A 14,303-nucleotide genomic window follows, 5' to 3' on the forward strand; every position below is an offset into this window, starting at 1 on the left:
CCAGTAAACTCATTGCCCACTTATCGGTCACTTCCCATAGTCTGGAAAAACGCTGCCTCAGATAGTTGTAAGTGTATGCAGCCACTGTTGTCCCATACCTGCTTTAGAGTGCTTTTGGGATTACATGTGAGGTTAGTTCATGAGTCACAGAAAATGTCACAGAAAAAAAATTGTTTTTCACTAAAAGTGATTTTATTTAGCTTGAGTTCCCTTTTTTTTACCAGATGTGGCTCTAAATTATGTGTTAGTCAAATCAAAGAACAAAATTTTCTGGTTGATTGTGTTCAGAAGAATGTGAGGATAGAAGTGTTAGAACTTGAAGGAGACTTAAGAGGTAGTCCAGGCCGGCCTGCTCGTCATGCAGAGACCCGGAGACGAACTAGTTGCAATTTTTAAGAAAGAATTAAGGTCGTTTACGTAATCATATGTTAGTAATAGAATGTATTTTAAAATACCATCACAGAAAGGCTGGTGTTGTGAGTGGCTGCTTCTGGATCTGAATGTTGGGGTAGACTGTGATACAGGGAGCTGTCACTTCTAGTTACCATTGGGGAGGCAGTGGTGCCTGTGTCCCTGTGACTTTCTTGGCTGTGGTTTCTAGGGCCACTTGGAGATGTATGCGCTTGGCTCTTTCAGCCTGGGCCTAATAAAAGTATATATCATAAAAATTGAAAAAGACCTATTTAGCAAATGATATGGTTAACATCTAGGAAGCTGAGGAAGAGGATTAAGAATGTGCTGACCTAAAGTTGTGCTTAGTCCTGAGTCTGTGCATTTCCTGTCCTGCCCAGGCATGGTATAAGGAGCTCCATCCTCACATCTGAGCCTTCAGTTGCCCAGGAAAGTGAGAGAATGTAAATGAATTTAATATTTGTAGTCAAAACCTTTTCCCTCTAATATATCGAGACTACAGAAATCATCAGGTTTATTTTTGCTAGATACTGAGCCAGGGATTTCTAAGTGCTTCAGTCTCTGAGCATTCTCTCTGTATCTCACTTTTCCTTAACAGATATTTGTAAAACACTGTGATCTTTTTTTTGCCTAATCTCATAGGCTTTTCTTTCATCAATGTATTGTCATAGACAAACAAGCTCTAGGGAGGCCAGATGATAAATTCCCTTTCTATCCTCCTGGCGTTTTCTGTGAAATAGACCAACAGCACATACCTACAATGAAAACAACATGCTTTTCTTAAGTGCTGTAGTTTATCCTACAAAGTAAATTCTAATCAAGTTAAGGAATCTGATTTTTTTTTTAAACTAGAGCAGGATCAGCAAATTATAGCTTGTGGGCCAAATATAGGACACTGCCTGTTTTTGTAAATAAAATTTTATTGGAACACAGCCATGCCTATTCATTTATGTATTATTTATGCCTGCTTTTACATTATAGAGACAGAGGTAAGTAGGTGCTATAGAGACTGTGTGGCCTGCAAAGCCTAGAATATTTAGTATTTGGCCCTTTATAGAAAAAAGTTTACTGACCCCTGGAATAAAGGGATATTTAAAGATTGAAGTATTGTTCTTAAAAAACTGTCACTTTTGAATCAAGGCTATTTTCCCTTAAGTAGCATGAAAAATTCTTCTGTTACAAACAGATGACAATTTATAACTAGGTTTGATGAGAGAAAGTGCCTAGAAACTATTGAGTGATTGGTGTCTACCTTTTTTTAAAGATCATTAAAAATCATTGTACGTTAAATCATTAATGCTGAGAAGATAACTAATGAGGCATATATGAAAGATTACCGTGTGGCATGCTAATAATTTAACTACAGGGAGGATTGGTTACATTATTTCAGCTGGCATTGCCTATTTTGATAGTCTTTATAATAATTGTGAATTTTAATAAAATTTTACATTTATAAATATCAGTCTGTTTGAGATTTTACTTGCTACAGATCAGTGAGGCTAAGCTAATAGTCATTTGCAAAGAAGCCTTATATTTCTTGTGTTTCGATGTAGTTCAGTGTATTAAAATGAGTATTTAGTCATAATATTTTTCGGTCACAGAATTTAAGCAATGAAACATGGGGCTGCAATGCTCCATATCAGGGTAGCAGTTTAAATAATTTAAAAATAATTAATAAATTATCTTTTCATTTTTTCACAGGCTTGTGGAAGAAAGCAAACTGATCCCACGCATTTTTGATGTAATTCTGGTAAGAGAAGAAATGTGCGTCTGAAATTCAAGTGAAATTTAAAAAATTTTAAAGTTTTGACCACGTTGTTTGGTTGGGTTCTCACCCTAACTCTGCCCAGAAGGATTGTGTGTCCATCATCTCACTTAACCTTATTAGGCCTCAGTTTCCTTGTCTGAGCTTTTGTCCAGCTCTGAGATTGTATAGGGACGCTGTTTAATGACCTGCCCTCTTTCTGAAAATCCTTTGCATTTTATTTCTATAAAGTTAAAAAATGTGTTATCTAATATAGAAAGAATACTGTATCTGAGGTTGGTTTGTGGAGGAAGGGCAGAATGACGATCGCTGTGCTTCAATATGAATTTTCTGATTTTCACCATGGAGCTCTCTGACTTTGTCATCACTGGGTCAGATCAACAATTTTATGGCTATGGGCAGAAGTTGTCTTCTTCAGAACGTAGAATAGCTTAGCTTCTGTACACCATTTTTTCCATTCATAGAACACAACTTGATTGAAAACCATCAGTTAAAGAAAACCTTTCCTCTCTGGTTCCTATGTGTAGAGAATAAAATGGGATGTAGGGTTAGCTTTTCTCACTTCTGATAAATCCCTATTTATACTAAACACAAATCTGAGAATTAGGCTGAAAACTCAGTTGGTACTTATAGCAAGGGAGTGCCCTTAGCCAAAGATGTGTTCTCTTGTACCTGAGTGGGTTGTCCCCCTTTACCAAAAAGTTTCCCTACATAGCTAACTGACAGTGCAAGGGACAAAGGAGGGGACATGTCTGCAGTCAGATCAGCCGAACCTGCCTTGGTCATCAATAGAGCAATAGCTGTTTTTGTCTGATAACCCTACAAATGGAAGATTAGCCCTCTTTAATCATCCTAAAATATTAATCTACAAGTTGTTTGTGTGCTGATAGGGCTGTATGGTGCAAACATTATTTTTCTTAGCTGCAGATCGCCCTTTTTTTTGGTGGAGAGGTGTTGGGTTTGCTGAGCTACTTGAGTTAGGCGGGGAGTAGGGGTGGGCATGGGTAGTATTCCCAAAGCACGCTCAAGTGACAACATGGTGACCCAGAGCTGCCGTGCTAAGAGGATTGAATTGCTTCAAATAGTCAAAGGGGGTTTTTAGGGGCAGTATCAGGAGAAGAAAGGGAGAAAAAGGAGATGAAGAACCATGGAGATCATCAGCTGTCTAGTGGGGATTTTTAAGCTTTGCCCAGTGGTATGTGCATCTCCCACCTTCAGTAGGATGTACATCACTTGCTAATTTGTTGTGGAGTTGGATTTGTTTTTGGAGGGCCACGGGTGCCGTTAATGTTGGGTTCGGCTGCACGGTTGGGCAGGGGGCAGGAGCCAAAGCTGTCCACATTCAACCACCTCTGGCTTGCACTTGAGAAGAGACTTGGTGCTGCAGACAGAGAGAGCTGGAGCTAGACTGGGCCTTGAACTCATGGATGTGACTCATCCCCTTGCTGTGCCAGGAGGGCTTCTGACCTGCTGAGGTCAATACAGCTCCTTTTGTGACTGATAGAAAGTTCTCTACCCAGCCTTTGGCAATCATCTCAAGGTCTAAAATACCACACATGGAAAATTCTTCCTTGTAGGTTACCAAAACCCCTCCATACGTGATGAATCTTTGTATAACGAGCACCTAGCAAGGCTTCATGTTGCGCAAATGTTTAACTGATTAATGCCACCATTGAAACCCCTGTCATTGCGTTGTAGCTGTCGTTGGGAGTGCGTAGAGGTGACATATACTTTCCAGGTCAGGATTTCAACTTGTCCTGAGCCCTGTGACCTCGGAGGCATTTCTGGGATGAGGCTTTTCCTCCTGCCGGAACAGCTCCATACTCAAGTGTTTTGTAGGCCCTTATTTTGAAAAGAGGTCCTGCTGCTAAGAAAAAGTAAAGAAAAAAAACAGTTGGAAATCACTGCTTTTTGGGACAGGACTTTTGATGTATTTGAAGAATATTATTGAATCCCTATTCTATTTTTGTCTTTCTTGAGTTGAATAATCTCTACTTTTTTCTCTGTGTAAATACATTTTTAATCAATGAAGTATCTTTGTAGCAGTTATCCTATGAACTATTACCTTGTCCTTTCTAAATTTTTGTCACCGAGCTAGACATAATATTTTGATTCTATGCTGTACTTTTTTTTTTTTTTTCTCCCGTATTTTAACATTTCTGAATCCAGGCTATACTTCCCAAACCAATGACATTTTCCAGTTGCTTTCAGCCAGGTGACCTGGTTGTCATTGCCTTAACCAATTCATTTCAGTTTTATTTTTCTTTTTATTAGTGCCCAAGAACGATATATTAGAAAAATATATGTCTAAGTTTAAAAGAGCTCTTTCAATAAAAATGAAAATTCTAAGTAATAAGAAACCATGCCATAGTTTAATTGGCAGCATTTTTCTTCTGTAGTGCTTGATAAAATAATGGTGTATCTTAGAACTGATGGATTCCTGGATTCAAGAAAACACAGTGTATACTTCAATTGGGTTTGCTTTCTAAGTTCAAGGGCCTAGGTGGTGTCTGGCATATATATAGCAGCTTCTAGCAATGGTTTGATGAGAACGAGACATAATGAAAAGATTGTCCGAGACCCTTTGGCTACTGCTTGTGTCTTTTAGCCACTCATTAAAAAACAAAACAGCATTTGACTCGTTTAGCTGGTGGTCCACTGTGACCTCTTGATGATTTTTTTCTTTACTCTAAGCACATAACTGTCTTCCATCTTCTGTTTGATGTACTTAGAGCCTGATAATGGGCTTTATAACATCGTTCTTTTCTATAGTTCCTCATATGATATGCTCTTACCCACAGTGTAAGACATCCTCTCCTAGATGTTTTTCATTAGAAAGCAAAACTGTTTCTTCTGCTGGGCAGGAATTGCAGTCAGCTTCTATGTCTTTCCTGCAGGCTTGGAGGAAGGTGAAGATGAAGACAGCAGAATTCTAAATTTGTCGTCCCGTTTGGTAGGAGGTTTCTCAAGGGAGAAAGAGAATACTGTGAACTCCAGGGGAGGGAGTGATTGGCTCTGCTCCGTGTAGGGAGAGGAGTTTCACAGAAGAAGTAACCTTTGAACAGGGCCTTGAGCGGCTTGTCGTGAGGAGAGGGGGCATTCCAGCTTTGGGGATGGTGAGTACTTAAATGTGCCTGCACCAGGGCCGTGGAGAGATGGTAGGGAGTGAGTACTTTGGGACCAGATTCCCCCAGGGCTTTATACTGTGGTTCTTTCTTATTTGTTGGCTTTGCAAATAATTTATGCTCTTCAAAATCACGGCCCTCTAAACAAACTAGTGGTTACCAGTGGGGAGAGGGGAGGGAGGAGGGACGATATAGGGGTAGAGGATTAAGAGGTACAAGCTATTATGAATAAAATAAGCTACAAGGCTATATTGTACACGGGGAATATAGCCAATATTTTATAATAACTGTAAATGGAGTATAACCTTGAAAAGATGTGAATCAATATCTTGTACACTTGTAGCTTATATAATATTGTACATAAACTATACTTCAATTTAAAAATTAAAAAAAAATCAGGATCCTCTCTTTAAAAGAAAACTTTTTGAGCCCCTCTGCTGCTGGGGCTATGTGCAGTGAGGAGGTATGCTGCCTGGCCACTGGGGTTGGGTCTGGGAGAGGATCAGGATGAGGGTCATGGGCTTATACTGGAAACTTGAAACAGGTTGAAAGCTGGATTCTGGGAGTCACCTGCAAGACTCCATCAGCGAGGCTTTTGAGATCAGCCAAAGGGACTGTGGGAAGGGAGCTTAAAAGGTAGAGCCAGTCTCAGAGGTCTGATCTAAGGGTCCAGGAGTTCTAACACCAGAGAACAGGCAGGGTGTTTTTAATCCTGTGTTCCAGCTGCAAGTGTCCCCACGCTTGGCAGGCCAAGCGGTGGGAAGAACCAGGTAGCTGACAGCTTACAAAAGGGAGCTGTCACAGCAGCTCAGTGCTGCTTCCCTGGCAGACACTGCATTTTCACTGGCAGCACAAGGCAGCTGTGTTGGGGGGAGTGGAGGCTCAGGCAGCCTGCATTGAATTAAGCTGACTAGATTCCCACATACAGCCTTCAGGGTCTACGACTCTAAGGCAGTCTGGATCTGCTTAATAAATGCGGGCTCCTGGGGGAAAGTCAATCATAGGAGGACCTGGTGGCTTGGTTTTTGAGTGCAGAGTTGCTGGACGAGCAGGATGGAAAGCATTCTTCCTTCTCCTTTGCCACTTTCCAAAGAGTAGACATTGCTTTTATTTATTTATTTATTTATTTATTTTTGGCTGTGTTGGGTCTTCGTTTCTGTGCGAGGGCTTTCTCTAGTTGTGGCAAGCGGGGGCCACTCTTCATCGCGGTGCGCGGGCCTCTCACTATCGCGGCCTCTCTTGTTGCGGAGCACAGGCTCCAGACGCGCAGGCTCAGTAATGGTGGCTCACGGGCCTAGTTGCTGCGCGGCATGTGGGATCTTCCCAGACCAGGGCTCGAACCCGTGTCTCCTGCACTGGCAGGCAGATTCTCAACCACTGCGCCACCAGGGAAGCCCGACATTGCTTTTAAATGTGTCTTAAGTATGAATTTGGATGGATCAGCCTTTGGGGTTTGCTATAAGTCTAATCTCTCTTCATTTTATTTCAGTGGTTTATGTTGTTGTTGTTTTTTTTAAATTTTATTTATTTATTTATGGCTGTGTTGGGTCTTCGTTTCTGTGCGAGGGCTTTCTCTAGTTGCGGAGAGTGGGGGCCACTCTTCATCGCAGTGCGCAGGCCTCTCACCATCGCAGCCTCTCCCGTTGCAGAGCACAGGCTCCAGACTCACAGGCTCAGCAATTGTGGCGTACGGGCCTAGTTGCTCTGTGGCATGTGGGATCCTCCCAGACCAGGGCTCGAACCTGCGTCCCCTGCATTGGCAGGCAGACTCTCAACCACTGCGCCACCAGGGAAGCCCCAGTGGTTTATGTTTTGACCTACTTCCGTAAATCATTTTAATGCCAGGTAATATGGGCAACCTGTATTTTACTGGAAAAAAAATCTGTATTCATAGCAGATTTTCCAATATGTGCCAAAATATCGCTGTCATGATATTTTATGTGTCTATTCCAGAGCAGACAATTAAAGAGCAATTTCATTGGCAAATGTTAACAATAAAAATGGGATTAGCAGCACACGAGTTTGACAATTATGTTGTTTTAACAGTTCTCGAGGATAGCAGTTGAAGCAAGCTTGAGTAAATCTTTCAAGTCAACTGTATCTTTAGAAAAGAGTCTCTTTACGGACCTTTGGAGCCTAAAGGATTTAGTCCCTGAAATACCAAAGTAGTACAGACTGGTAGCCGCATCACATTTAAGGAATGTTTCCAATCCTGAGCGTTCATCAGGCTTCTGAAATTACTTTGCTCCATTCTAGTTGCAGCCCATCTAATGTGAATTGGTTCTTAGGGTTAAAATGACAAGTTACTTATAAGTTTAAGCATCTGCATGCTTGTGTCCAATATGCCATTTTTAATAAGCTGCTGCTCTGCACTTGAGCATGAGTTTCTAAAATAGAAAACATGATCTGATTAAAATTTCAAAATGCTTGACTTAGGAAGGTACTTTAAAAGTTACACAAAGAGTACTTACTGGATGCAGAGGATAAATCTGAATCTTCAACCTACATGGATACCTATAAGGGATTCTGTAGATTGTAAGATGGAGCTCTATAACCAATTCCTGGTGTATACGAAGATGATTTTATACACTGCTAACATACTGCCATTAAAGTATGTACTTCGAAGTGTTTTGTTCAGTGGGGGTGGGAAAGGAGATGGATTTGCGCAGATCTATTCTGTAAACTTATATTTACAGAATAACTCTCTGGGGCTAGTGTGCAATGTATTGATACTGGATTGAATGAAGTGAAGTTGCCCATACAGCAGCTGAACTAATGGCTTTGATCTGATCAATACCGTGTTATCTGGTTAGCTGAATAAATGGGTTGAAGCTAAGTAAAATAAACTTCTATCAGTACACTTGGGCTAAAGCATGACTAGTTACTGCATAATCAGCCCAAATGGTTTGAAAGAAGATGGACTGTATTAAGATAAAAACCACATGTTATATCCAGTGAAAAAATGCTAGAATAGGGCTTAGGATATCTTTGGCCAATCACAGGGCATATATTGGGAATGTGTTACATAGGGCTTCTCCCAAGTCAGTGGAATCTTGTGTGTTATCATCATCATTCTTGTTTCTAGTTCTGCTCTAGTTCCTGGGCTTCACTTTGAGGAAACAGGTACTATTCCCTCTTCCTTCTCTGTAAGGAGGTGGTCTAGTTACAAACCATAGAAGTAGAAAGTGATAGGACGTCAAATAATGTACTTCCTAAGAGTGTTAAGCTTTTGTGTTTTTTGGTTTTATTCTTAATTGATCGTGGGATTAGACTTGTGAAGAAGTAAGGGTAAAATTAGGGCATAGCAAATAAATGAAACCTCAACAAGAATGAGTTACACACCAGTGAAAAGAGATGCATGGTCCAATAAGGTGTTATAAGGGAGAATCAAGAGAAAACAAACACTGGATTAAATTTTGAACAAGCAAAAGAATTAGTATAGTGCTGGAAGAAGAGGCGGTGTTCTTGTCTGAGGGTCTGTGAATCTTAGGTACTTACGTGAGCCTGTCCCCCTGCACTCATCTCACTACCTGTGCTGTTGATTAAATTTCTCCTGCAAACCTGCTCTTTTCAGTATGGTAGCCAGTAGCCACATAAAGCACAACGAGCACTTGAAACATGGCTGTCTGAATTGAGATGCACTCAAAGTGTCAAATAGATACCAGATTTCCAAGGGAAAAAAGAGCGTAACGTAGCTGATTAATTTTCCTGTACTGATTACATGTTTAAATGGCAGTATTTTGGGTGTGTTGGGCTAAATGGAATATTATTAAAATTAATTTTATCTGTTTCTTTTTTTTTTACTGCAGCTTTCAGAATATTAAAAATACGTGGCTTGCATTATATTTCTGTTGGATAGTGCTGCAGTAGGTGATTTCCTGTCTTGTATCCTCAGTCACATTGTGACTTTCGCTTCAGGGGGAATCTGCTCTATGTACAACCAAACCGCATTCGTCCCCAGCATATTGCCCTCCCTGCTTTTTGATTTTCAGTACGTTTTGATTTATTAGTGAACAAGTGAGGGAAGTGAGGCATGGCTGTTATCTTTAGACCCCTTCTTCAAAACTGCAATCACAGCTGACCTTTCTCCCCTTGATGGTGGATTGGAAGATGAAATGGTAGGAAGGGCTGGTGTTCTTCAGTATAATGTACTCACAAAAGGCAGTGTGGTTGTAGCTCCCCTGAATTCTGGCCATGACTAGCGATACCACTCAATTTTACTTCTTTCCTAACTCTGCAATATCTGAGGATGCCCAGTGATTGGCCACTGGTCAACTTTGGGTTTAGGCTTGTGTTAAAATGCCCACTGTGGTCATCAGGCCTTGCCCACTCTCACTACTCCAAAGCCCTATGTGTTTGGGGCCCTTTGATAGATGGAACAAAGTAAGATAACTTGTGGTAAATACAAAGAAGTACTGGAAGAGCCAAGTTTAAAAGCAGTGATCATTCATTCTCAATATATGACCAGTGAATGTTATGTTATCTCAAAGTTCCTCAGTAATGTGGGACCTCATAAGTTTATTCATGAACAAAATTATTGAGATATCCACTTTTTTGAGAATGTGGAAATATCAGTAAAAAGTTACTAGTTTTGATTAAAGCAGCGAACGTCTACTAGCATTTGCTTTTGATGCTCTTTGCATTTGTTTTCTTGGATGAGCAAGAAAAAGCAGAATTTATGTGCTTACCCCCTCGCTGCAAAGGATTTTCAAGCTGAGCCAGGAAATCTGATGCACTAAAGCAGTTTACAGATTTATGGGGAAAGGAGAGCTTTTTAAATAGCTCTAGCAAGTGAATTGCATTTTGGATTTATTAGAGGTACCAAATTGGAGAAACACTATGAGGAGATGCCAGTAAGGGCAAGTTATCACACAGGATTTTTTGGTTTATTTTTTTCTGACAACAAAAACAATACGTGCTTGTAAAAAGTTCAAATCGTACAGAAATGTCTAAGATAGAATGGGAAAGTCTTCCATAATATCACAGCCTACAACTTGATGCATATTTTCCTCATTATTTTTCATGTATGTATTTTTAAAAAAAATTTATTTATTTGGCTGCACTAGGTCTTAGCTGCAGCATGCGGGATCTCTGTTGTGGCACACGGGATCTTTAGTTGCAGCAGACGGGATCTCTAGTTGCGGCCTGCGGGATCTCTAGTTGTGTCATGTGAACTCTTAGTTGCAGGATGTGGGATCAAGTTCCCTGACCAGGGATTGAACCCAGGCCCCCTGCATTGGGAGTGTGGAGTCTTAGTCACTGGACCGCCAGGGAAGTCCCCCACATACGTATTATCTCTCTCTTCTTTTTTTTTTAAAAAAGGGACCCTACTAAATAATATATTTTATATATGTCTTACTTTACAATGTCCATGGCAGCAGGGTGTGTGTGTGTGTGTGTGTGTGTATGTATGTATGTATGTATGTACAGCCATATGTATTATTTGTTCTATTTGATGGCCATATAATATTTTTTGTATTAGCATAATTTATTTAGCCAATCCCCACTGATGGACATTTCAGGTTTCCCCCCCAACTTTCTGCTAATATGAGCAGCACTGAACAGAGAATATCTTCGTACATCTGTGTGAGTTTCTATAGGATAAGTTCTTAAAAGTTGCATATTACACCAAAGTATATGCATCTTTTGTATTTTAATATTACTCTCTGAAGTGGTAATATAAAATTCCCCACACAGCAGTAATATAAAACAACACCTGCCTTGCCATACTCACAACTGAGTATTACTGGTGTTTTAAAGCAGGGGTCCCCAACCCCTGGGCCACGGACAGGTACCGGTGGTCCTTGGCCTGTTAGGAACCCGGCCGCACAGCAGAAGGTGAGCGGTGGGCCAGTGAGTGAAGCTTTATCTGTGTTTACAGCTGCTCCCCATTGCTCACATTACCGCCTTAGCTCTGCCTCCTGTCAGCATTATGGTGAGTTGTATAATTATTTCATTATATATTTCAACGTAATAATAATAGAAATAAAGTGCACAATAAATGTAATGCACTTGAATTATCCCAAAACCATCCTCCCACTCTGGTCCGTGGAAAAATTGTCTTCCACGAAACCAGTCCCTGGTGCCAAAAAGGTTGGGGACAGCTGTTTTAAATTGTCAGTTGTTTGTATTTTGACCTGTGTGCTTTTTAATATCAGAGTCAAATTTATCAGTTTTTTTTTTTTGCTTATAGCTTCTGTTAGGAAAGAACTTCTCTTTGACAAGGTTATAAAGTATTAATCCATCTTTTATTCTATACATTTATGGTTTTATCATTAAATCCTAAATCTTTGCTCCAAAATAACTTTGTTGTGAGGAACGACTACACGTCCAGCTTTTCTCTTCCCCATACCTCCCTCTCACCATCACCAAATTCTTCCAGTGGTGTTCGTTGATGTAATTCATCATGATGGTGGCTTGAAAGGCCATATTTATCATTCATTCACTATATTTTGTTTATTGTCTGTATTGACATACAGTAAGCTGCATATATTAAATGTATCAATATAATTTGATGAGTTTTTACAAAAATATTCAATCAAGATAATGAATGAACATATCCATCATCACCAGCATTTCCTTGTGCCTATTTTTAACCCATCCCTCCCTACCCCCATTCCTATCCCAAGCAACTATTAATTTACTTTGTAGATTAGGTTACATTTCCTAGAATTTTATATAAACTAGTAGTAAGGGATGGACTCTTTTCTTTTTTAATGAATCCCTGGCTTCTTTTATTGAGCGTACTTACTTTTTCCTAGGGAGAAAGCATTATGTCTGATGTGAACCATTGGGTTTTGTTAGAATCCTTTAGTAGGTTGAGAAGTTCCCTTTCGTTTCTAGTTTGCTGAGAGATTTCACTGATGGATTTTTTTTCTTCATCTATTAAAATCATCATGTAATTCTTGAAAACATTTTTTAATATGGTGAATTTATTGATTGATTTTTGTATGTTAAAACAGTCTTGCCACCTGGAGTTAAAACCCATGTGATCATGCTGTATTTTTTTAATATATAATGCTGGATTTGATTTAGTAAAAATTTTAAGTATTTTTGTGACTATGTCTATGAAGGATATAGTTCTAGTTCTATAGTTTTCTTTCCTTATAATCTTTTTCTGATTTTTGTATCAGGGTAATGTTGGCCCCAGGGACTGAGTTGGAACATGTTCCCTCTTCTGCAATTTTTTGGGAAAAATTTTCTTTTAGAATTGGTATTTATTTTCTCCTTAAATGTTTAGTAAAAATAACCAGTGAAGCCACTTGGGCTTGAAGTTATCTTTGTGGGAAGCTTTTAAAGTATAAATTCATTTTCACTGATGGATAGAGGGTTATTCAGTTTACTTCTTTTGGTATCTTTCAAGGAATTTGTATATTTCATTTAAGCTGTGAGATTTATTGGAATGAAGTTGTTATGGTGTTGCCTTATTACCCTTTTAGTGTCTGAGAATCTATAGTGATGCCTCCCTCTCATTTCTGATACTGCTTTTTGAACAGTGATGAAAAATTGAGTGTTCCCTTTTTTTTTCCCCCTCTGATTTAGTTAGCTAGAGGTTTACTGCCTTTATTTGCCCTGTGAAAGAACTAGCTTTTGGTTTTATTGATTGTTTTTCCTATTTGTTTTTTCATTAATTTCTGTTCTTTATTACACCTTTTCTGCTATTTCCTTTGGGTTTCATTTTTTGCTCTTATTCTGATTTTTTAAGAGATGCTGAGGTCATCAGTTTGTCACTTCTCTGGTTTACTACTATAATCATTTAGTACTATAAATATCCCTCTAAGCACTGTCCTAGTTTCAGTTTTGATATGTTTTATGTCATTTTCATTTAGTTCAACATAATTTCTAATTTCCTTTGTGATTTCTTCTTTGATTCATGGATTATTTAGAAGTCTGTTATTTAGTTTTCCCATATTTGGGGCCCAAATGTATTTTTTATTGATTACAATTTAATTACATTGTGGTTAGAGAACATACTTTGTGTGATTTGCATCCTGTACAGTTTCTTCAGACTTGTTTTATGGCCCAGTCTATGGTAAATGTTTCCTGTATACTTGTGGAGAATGTGTAACTGCTGTTGTTGGTTGGAATGTCCCGTGAATGTCAATTAAGTCAAGTTGGTTGTTAGTGTCGCTCAAGTCTTCTGTGTCTTTACTGGTTTTCTGTCTACTTGTCTGTCACTTACTGAGAGAGGGGTAATAGTGTCTCTGGCTATAATTGTGTCTTTGGCTATTTCCCCTTCAGTTATATCACTTTTGTTTTCTGCTTTGAAGCTCTGTTATTCCATGTAAAAATTAAATTTGGGATTATGTGTCATTTTGAGGAATGGAACTCTTTATCATTATGAGATGCTCCTCTTTCTCCTTGGTAATATTCTTTGTTCTAAAACCCACTTTGTCTGATGTTAGTATCACCACTGCAGCTTTCTTTGATTAGTGTTAGTAGACATATCTTTTCCCATCCCTTAACTTTTAACCTGTCTACACCTTTGTATTTAAAGGTGTTTTCCTGGAGATAGATGTAGTTTGATTTTACCTCTTTATCCAGTCTTACAATATTAGTCTTCTATTTGAGGTGTTTAGAACATTTTCATTAAAAATATTTAAATCTACCATCTTCCTGCTAGTTTCATGTCGCATCTTCTGTTCTTCTTTCTCGTTTATTTCTGTCTTTTCCAGCCACCTTTTATATCAGTTGAGTATTTTCCCTTTTAATGGTTGGCGTAAGGTTTACAATATGCATCTTTAATTTACCTCAGTTTGCCTACTATCATGTAGGTAATTACCCTGATGTAATGATTACCTCCCGATATACTACCAGACAAAGTAACCAAGGGTCATTGGACATAAGGGATCACAGATCAAATAAAAAAAACTCACATCACGTGATTTATTGACCCAATTAAGTACGTATAGTGAGAAGTAAGGCGTAGGGTAACTTAACACCTTTTAAATAGGGTGCAAGCAGGGTGAAGTACCCTCCACCTGAATCCTGCGGAACAGTGT

General features: G+C 39.1%; 1 protein-coding gene across 6 annotated transcripts in view; it reads left to right on the forward strand.

Moving 5' to 3' along the window:
- Nucleotides 1-14,303, forward strand: part of ULK4 (unc-51 like kinase 4) — a 541,913-nt gene that overhangs the window by 253,544 nt on the left and 274,066 nt on the right. For all 6 annotated transcript variants that reach the window (XM_036870501.1, XM_036870500.1, XM_036870504.1 and 3 more), the window contains one exon: nt 2,113-2,161. In XM_036870501.1, coding sequence (XP_036726396.1) covers nt 2,113-2,161 — 49 coding nt within the window. The remainder of the gene's footprint in view (nt 1-2,112; nt 2,162-14,303) is intronic.

This window comes from Balaenoptera musculus, chromosome 11 (genome assembly GCF_009873245.2).
Source record: "Balaenoptera musculus isolate JJ_BM4_2016_0621 chromosome 11, mBalMus1.pri.v3, whole genome shotgun sequence".
Taxonomy (NCBI): Eukaryota; Metazoa; Chordata; class Mammalia; order Artiodactyla; family Balaenopteridae; genus Balaenoptera; species Balaenoptera musculus.